At 51.1% G+C, this 19,162-nt stretch overlaps 2 protein-coding genes across 3 annotated transcripts; both read right to left on the bottom strand.

The window, feature by feature from the left end:
- Positions 1-3,645: 3,645 nt before the first annotated feature.
- Positions 3,646-6,271, bottom strand: LOC110304136 (keratin, type I cytoskeletal 16). 2 transcript variants are annotated; one of them, XM_021175372.2, is made up of 8 exons: positions 5,762-6,271; positions 5,240-5,322; positions 4,973-5,129; positions 4,725-4,886; positions 4,513-4,638; positions 4,022-4,242; positions 3,882-3,931; positions 3,646-3,740 (listed from the first exon to the last, which is right to left on the bottom strand). In XM_021175372.2, exons 1-8 carry the CDS (start codon positions 6,269-6,271, stop codon positions 3,646-3,648), a joined length of 1,404 nt encoding a protein of 467 aa, XP_021031031.1. The 2 variants fall into 2 exon arrangements, with proteins under 2 accessions (XP_021031031.1, XP_021031032.1); XM_021175373.2 differs by having other exon boundaries at positions 3,882-3,928.
- Positions 6,272-13,847: 7,576 nt separating this feature from the next.
- Positions 13,848-18,648, bottom strand: LOC110304138 (keratin, type I cytoskeletal 17). Its single transcript, XM_021175375.3, has 8 exons — positions 18,145-18,648; positions 17,304-17,386; positions 16,786-16,942; positions 16,026-16,187; positions 15,358-15,483; positions 15,048-15,268; positions 14,930-14,955; positions 13,848-14,107 (listed from the first exon to the last, which is right to left on the bottom strand). Exons 1-8 carry the CDS (start codon positions 18,574-18,576, stop codon positions 14,013-14,015), a joined length of 1,302 nt encoding a protein of 433 aa, XP_021031034.1. The 5' UTR covers positions 18,577-18,648; the 3' UTR covers positions 13,848-14,012.
- Between the last annotated feature and the right edge of the window lie 514 nt (positions 18,649-19,162).

Genomic DNA, 19,162 nt, shown 5'->3' with positions numbered 1-19,162 from the left:
TAATAAAATGATTCCAATATTATTCAAATAAGTACTAAGAGCAGTCACAGTTTAGCAGTTCAGATATACTATAATAGATAGTCTTCAAAAGCATCAGAATGTCGCATCCACCCCGACCAGCAGGAAAGATGCAACACCACGTTGTCCTTCTTCAAGCAGGTTTATTCAGGAACACTTTGCATTGCAATGCAAGAGCAGAAATCTGCTTGAAGAAGCCCTGGGCATGCCTTAAATACACTACTGACTCCTCCCAATCACCCCAGTCATGTAACAGCAGTCCATTGATTCACAGCAAGTGACAACACCTCAGGCAAGCTGACGAGGCATGGGGTCTGAGCAGTGCAGGCAGATGGGATATGGCTACGTCTGAGGTAATGAGGAAGTCAGGTGCAGGTCATAAGAACTGGCAGCCGTCCGGGGCGCCATCTTGGGGTGTCGGCCCCACCCGCTCCTCACATCAGAGATCCATAAAATATGGTATTTAAAATCATTTCATTATTTATAAATCTTTTGACTAGGAGACATGTCTGCTCCTGACTATATCACCTTCACACTTCAAAGAGAATATTGAGCATCATTACCTCCATATGGAGTTGCTCCAATTGTGGCAAGGTAGCCAGTGGGCAAGAATTTCCCTAATTCATCTGCAGACAAAAAGTACTGTCCAGGAAAGGACACAAGATGCAAGATAGTCAACAGCTTAGCTCTGCCAAGACAATGTAAGCAAATCCTTCATATTTCCTGCTTCACTTAAGGTCTGTCAGATGGCTATGGGACAGAAGGCTGAAGACAAATGCTCCAACACTGTTCTGAGGAATATAGAAGATTGTCTAGGCAGTCAGCTGTTCTACAAATTGTATGTTTTGGAAACTATGTTTTTTCTACTTCCTATATAGTCAGGTAACATTTAATTCATTCTTGGATCTCTGAGCGAGTTGAAGACTAGTTATAGTCTCATATGCAAACAAGATGTTCAGCATTAAGGATGATCTACATTTGAAAGGATGGTTTTCAGAGAGTAATACAAGTTAAAATATAACTCAGGTATAGAATTGTAAATTCTTTAAGTTAGGATAGATAAGAGAGTAATCTACCTAAATTGGCGAATATGGACTAAACATAAGTGTATATCATACCTTATAATTTGCATAAAAGTTATAATTGTGTTCAATTATATCTGAGAGAAAGGAGCCTTTTTAATTGGACAAAAAGGGGAAGTGTAGTGAGTTTTGTCTAATGCTGCTTATATTGTGTTAATTTGGGTACCCAAAATTGCACAAGAATTTGCACATCTGCACATCTGAACCAAGTTGGTTTTGATTGGTAAATAAGTTCCCAGCAGACAATGGCTGGGCTGGCAGACAGAGGCAGGGCTTTTAGGATTCCTGGGCAATGGACAGAAGGAAGAAAGAAGAAGGAGACCCACCATGCTGGGCATAGGAGAGGAAAGCCAGCATGGCTGAGAAGGTATGGGGGAGAGAGCATAGCCACCATGTAGAAACCAGGGGAGAGCAGCACAAGAGGACCCTGCCTGACTGGCTGCAAAGATGGAATATAGATTTTAGTAAGCACAAACGTGGAAATATCAGAGGGAGGTGGATTAGCCACGTGGAGGTTAGGAAGTATCCCAGCCATTCAGCTGTTTAAGGCTTATCAAAATATAAAGGCTGTGTGTATGTATTTCATTCAGGAACCCAGAACATTGTGGCAGGTATTGAGCTGCTGCTGCTGCTGCTGCTGCTGCTGCTACCAGAAGCAATTTGAGTAATTAATTGTGTACAGCTGCATGGAACCAATCTGTTGATGTATTGATGGGCCTGAAATTCATGTCTAAACCCAGATCTTTCTACCTTAGTATTACAAATTTGATCACCATAGGCTACCAAACCCCAACTACAGGAAGTGAAATGTTTGCCCAAGATTTAACATCATGAAAGGAGACAGAGCATCAAACCCAGCTCCAATTGCCAAGCTAGGAGTCATATCAACACACTCATACACATACACACACATACATACACACAAACACACACTGACACATATGCACACATACACATACAACACACACAGATACACACACACACACGAACACATACTGACACATATGCACATGGACTCATACACACATACCAACACATGCACACACACTCATACCAACACATACTACACACACACTCATACTGATACACAGAAACACACACACACACACATTATGCTACTATATGTACATAAATCTTTTTTCCTTTTAAATTCTGGAAGGCATCCAGGAAAAAGGAACAGAGCCTGAGAGGTGTGGACCATGCAATTAAGCAGGAAGAGTTGACTCATGGGAGCAGCTCAGGGAAGAGCCAAGTGGGAGAAGGAAAGGGAACCATATCAGGCCCAAACCATCACAGGCTCAAGAGTAAGGTGTGCTGATCTCAATTTCTCATGCTTTGACCATGACTTTGACCATGCTCTTGTGAGAAGGGTCATCTGGCTGGAACTTGGGATGGGAGAGACCAATGGAAAGAGATGTGTGTACACAGTTTCTGGGAAGGATAAGAAAAGCTCCAGAAATGGTTTTAGCCATGGGGAGAAATGGAGATGTGGAAGAGCACACTGGTAGCAAATATCTCCCAGGTACATATCTCCATTCAAAGGAAGGAATGGATAAGGAGAGGGGGAAAGGTCAGCCTTGGAGAGATTTTTATCCTGGCCATGACCAAAACTCCTCCCTAAGGCTCTACCTTCCTTCCCTTCAAAGCCAAAATATCTCTCTCTCTCTCTCTCTCTCTCTCTCTCTCTCTCTCTCTCTCTCTCTCTCTCTCTCTCTCTTTCTCTGTGTGTGTGTGTGTGTGTGTGTGTGTGTGTGTGTGTGTGTGGGTGGGTGTGGGTGTGTGTGGGTGTGTGGGTGTGTATGGGTGTGTGTGGGTGTGTGTGGGTGTGGGTGTGTGTTAAAGAGACAGAGAGAGACAGAGACAGAGAGAGACAGAGAGAGATTCACTTATGTGTAGAAGATCCATCATTCCCAGGCACAACTACAAAGTTCAGAGGTCAAACATAGAAATCTTTAGGGGAGAAATAGCTGAGCACGTGATATGGAGAGGTATTAAAAGAAAGGCATAGGTTACAGCCACACACTGGACCTGAGGGGAAGCTTCAAATGACTCATGCTGTGTCTTAAATAAACACACATGTACCCCTTGATTCGTAGAAGTTCCCAACCCCAAAATGGCCCTAATTTCATCTGCCTTGCAAGGTCCTTAGAAGAAGATACTTAAAGATGCTTTGTAGGATCTCACACACTGGCCATCCACACACATGAATATCATCCCTCCTGGGATACCCACAGTAAACCCCAACCCCCACCGTGATACCATAGAGAACTTCTGGAAACTTATGCAAGGTCTTTTGAAACACAATCTTTCACTGCACCGATTTAAGTCTGAGGACCCAAGAGAAGTTCCTGGGAGGTCCTTTCAACTCCTCTCCCAGTAGCTAGACATGGAGATCACACAAGTTTGCATCAACCAAAAAGCTTTATTAGCCTACCACCATGAGAGGGTAGGGGAGACAGATGGGGACTGCGCAAAGAAAACAGGGTCCTGCCCCAAGCCCTCAGCTTGAGAGGCAGGTGTGGGTGAGGAGGCTCTAGGCAAAACATTAGTCCCTGGAACTCTGACTTTGACTCTGGCTGAAGCTGGTTGAACCTTGCTCCTTGAGGATGGACCGGGGCTGGCGGGAGGATGAGGAGAAGACTGCAAAAGAGAAAGAAAAAGGTAAGGTGGATTCTGGGAGCTAAGCAAGCTGCCAAGCAGGGAAAGGGAGTCCCAGGACTCTGGAAGGAGGGCCTTAGCATTGACTCTGCAGAATCAAGCTGTTGGTCTCAGGAGCCTTACCTTCTCGAGAAGAATAGGACTGTCCAGAGGAGTGCTGTGAGGAGGAGCTGCTGGGATGAGGGAAGAAAAACAGCAGCATTAGATGTGCAGGGAGCAGCAGAGGCAGAGGTACTGTGAGCAAGGACTCAGGGCCAACTCACTGGACATTCTCGCCATCCAGCAGACGGCGGTAGGTGGCGATCTCCTGCTCCAGCCTTGTCTTCACATCCAACAAGATGTTGTACTCCTGGCTCTGCTGCTCCATCTCGCAGCGCAGCTGAGCCAGCTGCTCCTCCACACTGCTGATCAAGCCCTGGATCTGGGACAGCTGCATACAGTATCTGCCTTTGGTCTCTTCTAGGCTGTTCTCCAAGGATGCTTTCTGTGAGGGAAGAAAAGGGGAATGAAGATCAATGGTGATGCTCACCTCTGTCTCTGCTGGAACATGGGCACGTTACTTAGATAGGTACATGGATCTTGACCCCAGCTGGAGCAGTATTTAGAAGAGACATATTGGAAAAATGTTTCCCCAACATTCTGCCTTTAATTTCTCAATCTCTATAATGGATACCATGGTGCTTCCAGTCTCATTCCCTGGTGGCTCCTGAGGGATGGGGACTACTGGACTGCACTAGGGCCCCATTCTTCATACCATGCTGAGCTGGGACTGCAGTTCGATCTCCAGGCCCTGGAACACCCTGCGGAGCTCAGCCACCTCACTTCGGTTGCTCTGGATTAGATCACTGTTAGAGGCCACCTCTTTGTTCAGCTCCTCAGTCTGAGACAGAAGAGAAGGAAAGGTGTGAGACTCTCCAAAGCCTACCTGGCCAAGAGTCATGGAGTAGGGAGGAAGTGGGTCCCCACCTTTTTCAGGAACCAGGCCTCCACATCTCTGCGGTTCTTCTCTGCCATCTGCTCATACTGGTCCCTCATCTCATTCAGAATGCGGCTGAGGTCCACACCAGGGACTGCGTCCATCTCCACATTGACGTCCCCACCAGTCTGACCCCTCAAGGCACGCATCTCCTAGGAAAGATCACAAGAGCATGGTCACCTTTCCTGGGAAACTCACCACACCAGCCCTCCATCCCCAAACCCAGCAGGAGCCACACCTCCTCGTGGTTCTTCTTCAGGAAGGCCAGCTCTTCTCTGAGGCTTTCAATCTGCATCTCCAGATCAGCTCTGGACAGGGTCAGCTCATCTAGCACCTTGCGCAGGCCATTGATGTCGTTCTCCACAGACTGCCGCAAGAACAGCTCATTCTCATACCTGGGAGGAGAGAAGTCAAAGCTGAAGATGGACCTACTCTGTCCCTGCCCTCTGCCCTCTGCCCTCTGCCCTCTGCCCTCTGCCCTCTGCCCAGCATTTTGGCTGCTCACTTGGTCCTGAAGTCATCAGCTGCCAGCCTGGCATTGTCAATCTGCAAAGTGAACTGTGCATTCTCCTGGGTGGCAGTAATGATCTAGAGAGAAAATGAAAAGATGTGAAGTCAGATCACCCAGAGACCCTACGACTCAAGGTAGAAGGACAGATGGGAGAAAAAGGAGCCACCCAAGCCCAGCAGGCCAGCTCCTAGAGCTTCTGACAGCTGATTACATACTTCTCTACACAGCTCAAGTTATATGCACGTGCACTCATGTCTACCATCACCCCTATCCTGGGCACAGAGTTAAAGAGCTGAGCTTGCAGCATAAAGTGTCCCTCAGGAATATTAAGAGTCAGGGTCCCAGGTCCACCTGAGGCATGGATGTTCTTAAAGGACCCTCAGCCACTGCTCTGGATAACTATGACCACTAACCTCCAAAGGTCTTTAGTCTTCTTGCCTATGTATTAGACTCTCTAAAACTGTCTTTGCTAAAGGCCACTGTAGTTCTAACCTCTCATCCACCAGAGCCACCCACCTTGCTCTTCAGGTCCTCAATGGTCTTGAAGTAGGGGCTGTAGTCTTTGATCTCAGTGGGCCGCTGCCTCTGGTACCAGTCCCGGATCTTCACCTCCAGGTCTCTGTTGGCCTCTTCCAGGGCACGCACCTTGTCCAGGTAGGTGGCCAGGCGGTCATTGAGGTTCTGCATGGTCACTTTCTCACTGCCCACCAGGAGCCCATCACCAATACCACTGCCAATACCACCACCAAAACCACCACCAAAACCACCGCCAAGACCACCGCCAAATCCACTACCAAGTCCTCCACCAAAACTGCTGCTGCTGAAGCTCCCACCATAGCCACTTCCAATCCCACAGGCTCCGCCAGAGGAGAAGCGAGAGGAGGTAACCGACATGCCCCCGTAAGTGCTGGGAGCCCGGCAGGATCCTCCAGCCAGGACGGAGGACATGCGGCTAGAGCCACCACCGATGCCACAGGAGCCCTTCATGGAGCTGGAGGAGGTGAACTGGCGGCTGCAGGTGGCCATGCTGAGGAACTGGAGAGTGTGGGCAAGTGAGCAGGGAGAAGAGAGAACTGCTCTGTGGAGGCTGCAGATGCTGAGGGTGCTTCAGACACCGGGTTCTTTTATATGCACCAGGGGAAGGCGGTACCTCCAACTGCTGACTCCAGTTCCCCTGTGGATTTCCTCAGTCAGTCCTGTCTAACACCCTATTCTGGGTTGTTCAGCCCAGGGTGGACTCTCTCTCTTCCATTGCTGGCTCAGAGTTCCTGCCCAGATCTGTGGGTGTGGGGCCAAGAGAAAAACACACAAATTCAAGTCACTACTGACTCACGTTGTGTAGTCAGAAATGGGCTTCTGTTCCAGGAGCCTGAGGGGAAAGCAACAAGGAGCCCTAGGTGCAGGCCACCTCTGGCAGGCGCGTCCTCAGGCTGTGAGTCAACCAGTCCCTGCCCCACAGTGAGAACCTTTGGTGGCTAGAGTCTCACTGATGTCATCCCAAACTGTCGTTGGATACTGTCGTATGAGTCCTACAAGGCCCATGGTAGACCTAGGTTGCTAAACAGGGATCCTGAAGTGTTTCACCTCCCCTCTCTGTGCCTGCTCTCCCTCCAGAGGGACAAGTCTGGGCTGGGTAGCTGCAGTCCTTTCTAGTTCTAAAAAATCAGAGGTTTCCATTCCCATAGGATCTAGTTTGCATTTGGAAGCTGCCTTTGAGACACCAGGATGACAAGAGTGGTGTCCACCATAGCATCCACACACTATGCTGCCACAGGCCCACCCTGCCTCTCACTCACTGCCCAGTACAGGAGGACCTTGTCATCCTTCTGGGCCTCAGTTCTTTTAGTCACAAAGAAGCATGCCTGCAGGACCCTATTCCTGTGTTCAGCCTCTCCATCCTCCCTCTGCAGCCTTGCTTTTCGATCCAACCTCCATATTCTGACTCCTAACATAAAACCCCTGCACTAAGAGAGTGCCCAGCCACAGCTCCTCCATGCCACCTCCTGCCCTCACCCACTCAGGGGCACCCCCTTGCTCTGCTGTGGATTCAGTAGGAGGGAATTCTATCCTGCTGCTAATACTGTTTGTGTGTCACCAGCCCTATCCCCACTCTGCCCCTCCATGGGCCTCAGAGTTCCCATGTGGAAACCATCTTGCCCAGGAACTGCTCAAGCTGGGCGTGGTGGCTTTGTTCACCCAGTGTGCACAGGGCTTTGCACTGGTAAGGAATACCTGTCATGCTTGCTACACACTTCTCAGAAGCAGCCCCACGGTGGGTGTTCTTCCCAACACCAATCTACAGGTGACAGAGGCTCAGTAGGCTCCAGCAACATCAGACTCTTCACCATCTCTCTCTGCCCCTCTCAAATTCACATCATTTCTTGATCCTTGGATTAACCTTGTAGGTGACAAGGACTGAGGAAGAACACGAGAGTGGTGGGAGTCAACCAGTGCCACTAAGCTTCTAGCCATGAAGCCAGAACTCTCCAGGCTCCCATGATGCCTTGCAGTCAGGAGCCAGGTAAGCCCAATTCTCACCGACCTGCCCATAGTGCTTGGTAGGAGCTCTGACCACAATGGGCATAGCCTCAGCCTGAGAGCAAGGATGGAGTCTGGGCCCAAAAGCAGTCTCTTGGATCCCATGAGGCCACACCCACGGCACTTGACTCTGTCGTTTTTTCTGACGTTCCTCTCTTGAGGTGACAGGAGCCCAAAGAGTCTTGCCTAAGTTATTCTGGGACAGGAAAGTGTATTTATTGCTATCACAATCATTTTGGGCTGTTGATCACTCAAATAGAAGTTAAACTACTCTGCTGTGGTCTATAGTCTCCTCTGGCCTTGACCCCAGCAGTCGTCTCCAGGAAAAGAAGACTTCAGATGGGACGTATTAGTGTATCAAGCACTGAGTGGTTTGATCAGAGCAAGGAAGCAGGAGCACACACATTAGACATGCTGAGTTTAGCAGCAGCGGCCTCTACCCTGACAGGCACAGGGCTTCAATTCTCTCCTCCCTGCTGTTATCTGCTGCCATGTGCGTCTCCCAGGGAACACACGTCTAGAAAAGGGGTGTGCTTTTTCTCACAAGCCCACTTTGCTCAGAATTTCATCTTTTAGAAGTCAAAGTATAAGACCCAAGAATATGCTTAAGGGTTTAAGCACCCCAAAAGTGAAAGGCTTCTGAGGGGAAAGAGCAATGGACCTCAGCACATGCGCTCCCGAATATTAATTTTTTTCTGTTTGGTTTTCTTCCTCCCGATTCGTTCCATTTGTCGAAATAACATTTCTCTGTGTAACCCTGGCTGTCCTGGAACTCACTCTGTAGATCAGGCTAGCCTCCAATTTAGAGACCAATCTGCCTCTGCCTCTGCCTCTGCCTCTGCCTCTGCCTCTGCCTCTGCCTCTGCCTCTGCCTCTGCCTCTGCCTCTGCCTCTGCCTCTGCCTCTGCCTCTGCCTCTGCCTCTGCCTCTGCCTCTGCCTCTGCCTCTGCCTCTGCCTCTGCCTCTGCCTCTGCCTCTGCCTCTGCCTCTGCCTCCTAAGCGCTGGAATTAAAATCATGCACCACTACCACCATCCTGAAAACTATCTTTAAAATTCTTTAATATAATCTAAACAGCAGGGCCCACAATCACCCACTGTCTCATATCTGTTTTGGAGGCCCTGAGCTAGCCCATCTGCAGTCAACCATCACCAATATCTTTATGTCCTCTTTCAGGGCCTTGAGCTGGCCCACATATGTTCCTTCTGTGTTATCTTTAAGTTAGGATAGATGATAGAGTAATTCATCTAAATTGCCAAATATGATAGACTAGACATTATAAGTGTATATCATACTTTACAATTTGCATAATAGTTTTCATTGTGTTCAATTTATATCTGAGAGTCTTTTTAACTGGACAAAAAGGGGAAACGGGTTTGGTCTAATGTTGCTTATATTATGTTAATTTGGATACCCAAAATTGCACAAGAATTTGCACATCTGCATACAAGACACTGAGCGACGCTGAACCCCAGTTGGTTTTGATTGGTAAATAAAGTTGCCAGCAGACAATGGCTGGGCTGGCAGACAGACAGCTTTTAGGATTCCTGGGCAATGGACAGAAGAAGGAAGAAAGAAGAACTACTACTAGGCCAGGAAAGACAGCATGGCTGAGAAGGTATGGGAGAGAGAGCATAGCCACCATGTAGAAGCCAGGGGAGAGTGGCCCAAGAGGGCTGCCTGACTGGGTCCTGGGCTGCAAAGATGGAATATAGATTTTAGTAAGCACAGACTTGGGAATATCAGAGGGAGGTGGATTAGCCACGTGGAGGTTAGGAAGTAGCCCAGCCATTGAGTTGTTTAAGGCTTATCAAAATATAAAAGGCTGTGGGTGTGTTTCATTCAGGAACCCAGAATATTGGGAAAGGTATGGAGCCACTGCTGCTGCTGCCAGGATCGATTTGAGTAATTAATTGTGCTACATGGAACCGGTCTGTTGATGGATGGATGGGCCAGGAATTCATGCCCAAACCCAAATCCATCTTCCCTAGGATTGGAAATGGTCATCTTGCTCACCATAGGCTACCAAACCCCAACTACAGGAAGTGAAATGTCTGCCCAAGATTTAACAGCATGAAAGGAGGCAGAGCCTCAAACCCAGCTCCAATTGGGAAGCTAGGGTTCATATCAACACACACACATATACACACACACCAAATGTGTCCATTCTGGAGGAATCTAAAGACCATACCAAGGCCTAGCCCAGAAGATCTTAGAGTCGTCTTCCTGGACTGACTGAACAGTGCAGTGCTCAGCGAACACCACAGATAGCACACACACATACACACATACACACACACACACACACACACACACACACACACACACACTGCTCTCTACTCTCAGAGGTTAGGGGATAGGAGACAACCTGTCTTTTGACCCTGGAGAGAAACCCACAGTCAGGATCACAGGCATTCTGGTGGTATGAAGTCCTGTGGTGTTTGACTCCCCGACCAAATCCACCACAGGAAACAACTAAAGAAGTGTGACCTCATCTGGGACCTAACTATAAAGGAGAAGTCTGACCCTCTGAAGGATCTTGGCAGAGCAAGGTTGTGTCCGGGCTTCAGGTAGTGCAATAAAGTAGAGAAGTGGAGGATACTTCCTGTGTGCTAGCGATGCATATTTGTCCCAAAGTTGTCAGAACCAGAACCATTAAGCTACAGGGAACAGGCGCTGATCCAGTCAAGCTGGCATATCTCCAGGCAATAAACTCCTCCCCCATCTCTGCCCTTCGCCCCACCCCTTCTCAGGTATGAAGTCATGTCTCTGTCACGTTTGAATTGGCCAGGAAATATCTTTGGCCAATGCCACACCTCAACTCACAGCGGTTCTTAAATCCAATGGGATCATCAGAATCTCCACACAGACTCCTTGCCTGCCCCAGCCCCTGCTTCAGCATTATCCAGGACAAGCCTGGTCTTGGGGCTCTTTTACAAGCTCCCCAGGGGATTCCCAGGCTGGAGATGCAGGAGGCAGCTCTGAGAGCTATGAGATGGGGGGAGGTGGGGTGTCCAGGGAGGTCCCTGGTGGATATGTGGTTCACCATGACAGAGCAACCTGGAGTCAGGCAGGGGTGAGCTGCTCAGTATCTGGGGACCTGTTTTCTTCTCTGGGTTGTGGAAATCATACTGCTGTCTCACAGGCACATGAGGGGAAAGACAAAATAAAGCAAGTGCCTGCTAGACCACTAAGCATCGCTGCAGTTATTCAATGGGGTCTAGAAAGCACCCACTATGTGCCAGACCCTGACTCAAAGAACAAGACAGAGAGGTCCTCCAAAATGTCCAGGCTAGTGAGAGAATTCGTTAGGGACAATTCCAGTGCTGTGTGTCTGGGTCTTGGTAGAAGACCACCATGTAAGGAGACAGAGCAAGATCCTCAGGAATGAACAAATAATCCATTCCAGACCCAGTTCTGTGACTAGTCCTGGATCAGTAAGAATCCACATAGGTCAAGCCCTTCCTATGTATATGCACGGTCCTCTCCCTCCTGCATGCCTGATGTCCCCCACTGAGAGCAAGGCTGTCACAGGCCCTCACACCAGTCACAAACAAGGAGCCCTTGAGGAGGCCTAAGGCTCTTTCTCTAGCTGGGATATGGCCTTGCCCTGTCCCTAGAGGCAGAACCACACTAGTTCTGGTATCTCTGTTCCCTTCAACTCTCCAAGAGACACACACTGCATGAGGGTTGTATTGTCAGGCCCACCGTTTGTTTGAAGTCCATCAAGTCCTCGCAGGCCACTGTCCCTTCTTCCCCTAGATTCAGTGCTGTGCTGGGCACATGCTGTACCGCAGACAGTGCTATTCACCACATCCATCTTACCAGGAGCTGGTGTGACGGAAGAAGAGTCTCAGGCTCAACTACTGGTGGCATGGGGCTGTGTCTGTCACAGGAAAGGGGAGTTGGTGGTGTGGGCAGACTGCATAGAGATGAACAGTGACCCCTCCACAGTCTCAACACTCAGTCCCAAGCCAGGCTTATCCCCAGTATCTAAGATGTCCTGGGACAAAGCCACCAAGGTTCTCTACACAGTCCCCTAGGACTCAGTGTGGCAGTCTGACCTCATGCCATGGGCCCTTCCAGGGGGGGTCCCCCACAGAACACACCAAACCCATATCACCTACTCACTCAGGAGAGGTCCACAATCCAGGAGTATCTCCCGCACCACCACCTCCCAACACTGACTCCTCCCAATGGCAGTAAGAGTAAATCCCCAGTCTCCAGAATGGAGGAAGCCCTTCCCTGCCTAACAGCTGAGGAGAGGTAGGAGGTGGAGCTATGGCCTCTTCCCAGAACAGAGTAGGGCTTCACTCTCACCTTCCCCTGCTCCACCTCCAACTTGATAATGTCACACTTTGGGAGAATAGCTGAGTCACAGTTTGTCAGAGCCTTGGTGTCCCAATCCACTCAATGCGGCACCTCTCCCCAGATTCTCCCTGCTTCCTAAGTCTGTGGTTCAGATAAATGAGCTCATGCCCTCCCCCCACCTCCCCCAGAGTGAGCCATCCTGGCCCAGGCTGGTTCTTCCGGTTATGACTTGATGCACATCAGGGGCTAGGGGAGCAAGCTTCTCTCTTGCCCCCATCCAAGGTGTACCTGCTGGCAGGGAGCTGAGAGGCGCCAGCTTGATGACGCAGAGCTGGTACAGCTTTGAGTCCCTCGGATGCTGCTACAACCCAAGGAAGAACTCACACCCCCACATCAGCATCACTGCTGATGCTGCTGCAGCCCAAGGAAGAACTCACACCCCCACATCAGCATCACCACTGATGCTGCTGCAGCCCAAGGAAGAACTCACACCCCCACATCAGCATCACCACTGCTCTCTCACCTCTCATGGTAAACTCTGTCCTCCAAGGTCTAGGAAGAACCTGTGACCCACCCACAGTCCTCACCCTCCAGTGGCTGGGGCTCATCCCTCTCCCCTGGCGGCCTCCCCTGACCTCAAGCTCCCACCACATCAGGCCTCTGGGGTTCTGACGCCTCCAGTGCCTTTGCACTTAGATTCCACTCTCACTCTTGGGCACTGGGAGAGAGAGAAGGTATCTCTAGGTGCTGGTTCAAAAGTGCCCCCCATTCCCAAATCCCTGTAGTGAATTTAGACAGAGGACCCCCTTTATACTTCTACCCAACCTCCCTCTCCTCCAGTCCTTGGATAAAACCAGGAAGGCAGCTGCCTTTCCCAGTGACTTCCAGATTTTACTCAAAAGTAGGTGCCCCTGACTCTGTTCTTCACAGCTGCTATCAGAATGAGTCTCACATGGCATCCAGAAATCCCTAGGCACAGCTGGAGCACGAACTGTCCCTCCTCTATTTCCTCAGGACTCAGTTTCCCTCCCTCACCTTTCCCGCCAGAGAGGAATCAAGAGTACCAACCATCAGGGAGAGGGCCACTGCTCCCTGTCCTGGCCCTACACAGGGCCCCAAATCACCCCTATCGTTAGCTGACTGATCACATGAGGAGACACTGAAAGAAAGATTCCATTCTTCCTCCCTCCCATCCCCAGTAGGAACCTGCCCTTTCCAAGAAGCACGGGCCTCCCACTCATCGCCAAACTAGGACCATGAAAGCCGTTCTTGTGGGTTCACGAGACTCCCATGGGAACCTCAACCCACCCGCTCTACCTGCGGGCCTCTCCCCAACCTGGTCCACCTCCTCTCTCAGGGAGGACTCAGAGACTGGATGAGTCACCCCTGGGGAATCAGGCTCCTGCACTTGAGATCTTCCCATCCATTTATGGGTGAGAAATGAGATTGCTCGGAAGGAAGAGCCTCGTGACTGCCTGAGGTCATGGGACTGCATACAAGACAAGAGAAGGCTACCTAGGGCCACCCCTGATGCGCTGACTCTTATCCAAGACTGGTTTAGCCTGAACCACCCATCCCCATCAGGGGGGAGATGTCTTCAGGGGATACAAAACAGGCTAAGCTCTCTTTACACAAGCTAACCCATTACCTTCATCTATAAGAGTAATGATGGGTATCCACAGAATGCTTCCCCTGTACCCTACACACACACACACACACACACCAGTCCACCTATTGTCGCCATGGTCATTTATTTCAGCATTCAGAACAAAGGCCACCGTTCACTTCAGGTCAGCAAGCTTTAATGGTATCAAGCATAGGAGTGCTGGGAAGAGGCTGAAGCAGGAGACTGATGCCGGAGCGGAGAGGGAAGTTGCCTCTCTGCAGCCTCGGGGAACTGGGCAGAAGGAGCTGAGTCCTTAACGGGTGGTCTGGTGCACCTGTTCCCGGGATGAGATGACCTTGCCATCCTGAACTTCTTCCACAATGGTGCGCACCTGGCGGGTGGTCACAGCTGCAAGAGAAGCAGACACTCGGGCTGTGAGCAGGTGAAGAAAACTACTCTCCGCCCTCAGTCCCCTGCATGGAAGCCGGCCCACCCCCACCCTGGTCCTCTACTGATGGATGTTACAAAGTATTCGCTCACCTCTCAACACCACACTTCATGTATATCCCTCCTGCCCTCACCTGCCTTCTTTCCAACCCTGCATTCTGCTGCGACCCCTGTGTGAGCTGTGGTCCCCTAAACAGGCTATTTGGTTCTAACCCACCTTGTCCTTCAGTGAAGACCAAGTGCTGAATGAAATAAGTCCTATAGCCACTCCTTTGCAGTCTGCAGTGCTTGGACTATGTTCCCATCTCCTCCACCACATAGAGATACCCAAGACAAAAGCCCAGTTCCTCATCATCTCTATTTGACTAGAAGCCCCAGAATTAGGACCATGTCTCACCCAGCCCCATAAAGACTGAGATCTGGAGGCCAGGGACCATGACCCTATCTCCCACTAGGCTCAAATCCCCAGAGACAAAACTGCTCTGACCCATCTATAGGGAAGTGTGAGCAAAGAGGCTCTCCAGTTCAGATGAGGTCTACTCCTTACACCATCATCTCCATGGTAACCAGCCCTCTCTCCATGCCCTCATCAGACCAATCTTTCTCCTTTGATCTTTCCTCTGAGCATCAATTCTAAGCCCTAACAGGTCCATTCCTCCTATGCTTACTGAAGATTAGCCATCATACCCTGAATCTCCTTAGGGACCCTGGCCCAGCAATCTGCTAGGCAATTCCTGCCACATGCATCCTTCTACCCCAGTCCTCAGTTACCAATATCCTTACGTTCTTTTGGCTTGTACTGAGTCAGGCTGAAAAAAAAAATAAAAATTGGAGAGATTAGATGAAATCCGAGAGTACCTTCCTCGCCCCTAACGCCCTAGTCCTGTAGGCCTCTACTCACTGGGCATCCTCTCCCTCCAGCAGACGGCGGTAGGTAGCGATCTCCTGCTCCAGCCTTGTCTTCACATCCAGCAGGATCTTGTACTCCTGGTTCTGCTGCTCCATCTCGCAGCGCAGCTGAGCCAGCTGCTCCTCCACACTGCCGATCAGCCCCTGGATCTGAGACAGCTGCACGCAGTAGCGGTTCTCTGTCTCTGCCAGGCTGCCCTCCAGGGATGCTTTCTGCAGGAGGACAGGTGGTAGTCAGTGAGAGTGGCAAAGCTGCCTCCCAGGTGCTGGATCCATCCCTGGGTGCATAACAGCATCCTTACCATGCTGAGCTGGGACTGCAGCTCGATCTCCAGGGCCTGCATGGTGCGCCGAAGCTCGGAGATCTCGCTCTTGCTGCTCTGCACCAGCTCGCTGTTGGTGGCCACCTCGCGGTTCAGTTCCTCGGTCTACAAACAGGACACAGGACAGGAAGCATGAGCCTGGACCCTTCCTGAAGTCAGGCGCTCCATGGCTCCCATGACCCAGAGCTCAGACAGGTACCTTGGATCTATTCATACTCTATCCCTTAGCTGTAATCACCTTCCTGAGCTCCCCTGAGCCTTGATCAGCCTTGTCCCCAAGCTCCCTACTTCCCCAAGGCTTGAAACATACTCATTGAAATGTTATGGCTAATCTCTACAAGTAGCAGGCAATAGAACAGAAACTTTAAGAATCAGCCAGGACATGTAGCCCAGCCTCTGATGCTGATTCCTGGCTTCTTAAAGAAAGGTGGAAATCCCCAGGGTCTTTACCCACAGTGTTGATTCCACAAGACACCTCCCACTCATCCCCCAGATGACTGCCTAGCTAACACCAGCTCTGTTGATGCCATGGGCAATCCTGACTCTATAGAGTCCACATAGTTTGACCAGGTAGAGCACCCCTAAGATGACAGGTTATTGTCAGGGCTCAGGACCCTGAGGCCTGTCTGGATTGCAGCTGCTCTCACCTTGCTGAAGAACCAGTCTTCGGCATCCTTGCGGTTCTTCTCCGCCATCTTCTCGTACTGATCACGCATCTCTGACAGGATGCGGCTCAGGTCCACACCGGGAGCGGCATCCATCTCCACATTGATTTCGCCGCCCACCTGGCCTCTCAGAGCATTCATCTCCTGTGAGAAGAGGGGATGAAGATGTGGTCCTCGGGGCCAGTGTTGACCCTACAGACCTAAGCCTTCCCTAGCCCACATTCAGATCTAAGCCCCTTCCTAAAAACCTTTAGATCTGCCCAGCCTCTTCCCTCTGACCCTCCTATAGTTTGTTTGTTTGTTTGTTTGTTTGTTTGCTCTGTGTGGACTCGATGCCCACCTTCACACTGTGCCTCCCTCATTACACAGAGGGTTCTCCAGTGACATCTGATTCTAGGCCTTTGCCCAAAAAAACCTTCCCTTCCAATCTCCAAATGCCTTTGTGCAGTCCAAGTTTAAGAGGTGAAACTAAAACAAGGGTTTGGGCATCTCCCTCTTCCTCTGTCACTGTGAGTGAGGCAGGGAGAGGAGGGAAGGCCTCTCTGAGGCCCAGCAGGTCCCTAAGATGCAGGGATGTGTGGAAGCTCTGGACCACAGAAATGAAGACTCTAAAGAAAAAGGGCAGCCCTATGGGATGACTAAACTCAACAAGCCCTCTCGCCCACGCCCTCCACTGCAGGTAACCCCAGGGCTCTGCCACCCACTCCTCATCTTCTTTGACCTGCTGACCCTGCCTCCTCACCTCCTCGTGGTTCTTCTTCAGGTAGGCCAGCTCCTCCTTGAGATTCTCAATCTGCATCTCCAGGTCGGCTCTGGCCAGGGTCAGCTCATCCAGCACCCGGCGTAGGCCATTGATGTCGGCCTCCACGCTCATGCGCAGGGCCTGCTCTGTCTCAAACCTGCAATGAAAAACCAGAGACCTCAGGCCAGGATGCTCTAACACATAGGTCTCTGTCCTGGTATCATCTCTGCCTTCCCTTTGCCAAAGCCAGAACAACTGAGAGAGGATCAGAGGGTGGGATGGAAGCAAGTTGCAACCCTAACCCCAGTGACAACAAGACAAGACCCCATGCCCATTGGCTTCCTGACTCCTCCTCTGCTTCCTCCTCCCCCAGCTACCTTCAGAAGAGCCTGTCTTTGCTCATCCAACTAAGGGCTCAGCTCATAACTCCAAGGCCCTCTCCCCTGTCCTCTGAGAAGTCATAGGGTGAGGAAAGTTGCCCCAGAATTCCCCTCAGCTTGTAACCCTCTGGGACTCACTTGGTACGGAAGTCATCGGCTGCCAGACGAGCATTGTCAATCTGGAGCAGGATGCTGGCATTGTCCACGGTGGCCACAAGGATCTGGAGAAATGACAAAGCAATAGGTCATTGAGTTTACCATGGGTCAACCCAGGTCCACGTTCTGAGCCAGGCTTCCTGGCTGGAGGCTGGGAGTCACTGCTTTCAGAGAAAACCCCTTTTCCTGCCAGCCACTCCCTACGCAGTGTTGCCCTTGTTGGCAGAGATGGGCTGATGGGAGGGAGTTCAATGAGATGAAACTTAGCGCTGTCTGCTCATGCAGACCCTCCTGGTGCCAGTCTCAGCCTGAGGGCTAAAGAGGCCTCAAGCTGGAAGGTGGAAGGAGTTAGATAATGTTAGAATATCCTTAGAGACAAAAGGAAATGCCAAGGAAACCAGAAAAGAAAGTCCCCAGAACCTTCCCACAGGAGTCCACTACCCTACCCCTCTCCTGCTTCCTCTCTTAGCATTGCTGTGGGGCACACTCTGAACCCATCACCCAAACCCCTTCTTCCTGGGACACTCACAAATCTAGCTCCACTCTATGAAACCAGCTTTCCACCTAGATCATGATTCCACCTCCACCTAGACCATGATGTCTCACAGTCTAGGTAGGCATCAATGACACGAAGACTGCTCCAGGAGGAAACAGACACTCAAAGGAGCCTCACAATGCCAGCTTGTTCCTGGCCCAGCCAGTTGCCCCTTCAAAGGGAGATGGGTCAAACTAGAGCCTAGAGACCCTATGGCAGCCCCAGTTGACTCCAGGCCTTGGAGGGCAGGAAGTGGGTGGTTGATGCCCCTCCCGCCAGCAATCCTACCTTGTTCTTCAGATCCTCAATGGTATGGTAATAAGCGCTGTAGTCTCTGGCTGGCCCCGGGGCCTGCTTCTGGTACCAATCTCGGATCTTCACCTCCAGCTCAGTGTTGGCCTCTTCCAGGGCGCGCACCTTGTCCAGGTAGGAGGCCAGGCGGTCGTTGAGGTTCTGCATGGTGGCTTTCTCCCCTCCAGCCAGCAGCCCATCGACACCCCCAAAGTTGCCTCCATAACCACTGCCAGTGCCAAAGCTGTAGCAGCTGGAGTAACTGTTGCTCCCAAGAGCACTGCCCAGGCCACTAGCTGACCCCAGCCTGCAGGAGCCTGCACCCAGGCTGCCAGACAGTCGGCAGGAGGTCCGAGATGAACCTCCACCCAGGCCAGAGGAGCCCTTGATAGAGCTGGAGGAGGTGAACTGGCGGATGGTGGTGGTCATGGTGGCAGCGGGCAACGGATGTGGAGCTGGAGGGCTTGGGAGGAAGAGAGGCACCAAGATGCGTGCTGCGCTGGGGCTCGCCCGCTTCCTTTATAGGGCAGCCAGTGGGCGTAGCGATTACAACAGGCTCTCCGCTGTTTCCATTCCCCTGGGCTTTCATCACCCCTGGACACCCGCCAGCTCCCAGGTGGCTATGGGCCCCCTCCCCTCCCACCTCTGGGCTCTGCTTCATTTCACCAAACCCTGTCCTGGGTATCATGATCGTGTGTGTGTGTGTGTGTGTGTGTGTGTGTGTGTGTGTGTGTGTGTGTGCATGTGCGTGTGTCAGTCTGTCTGTCTCTGGTCTCAAGCCTGTCACCTGTGATTCAGGCAGGCCCTCCAGCTACGCTTTCCCATGACCTAATACGGACAAGAAGAGCTGGCGACGTCACCTCTACCCAGCCCTCCCAGGCAGCTGCCACCCCAGTTTGATGGGAAATGAGGTAGGGAGTTAGGCACCCCACACACCTGAGGTGTCTTTCCTTCCCATCGTGCCACTCCCCGCGTGTGAAAAGCCTGGATCTGGGGATTGGGGAAATCAGAAAGA

Source organism: Mus caroli, unplaced genomic scaffold (assembly GCF_978045245.1).
Source record: "Mus caroli unplaced genomic scaffold, Mus_caroli_1 scaffold_13, whole genome shotgun sequence".
Lineage (NCBI taxonomy): Eukaryota > Metazoa > Chordata > Mammalia > Rodentia > Muridae > Mus > Mus caroli.
The sequence above is the reverse complement of the archived record's forward strand: the minus strand, read 5'-3'. Positions and strand labels throughout refer to the sequence as shown.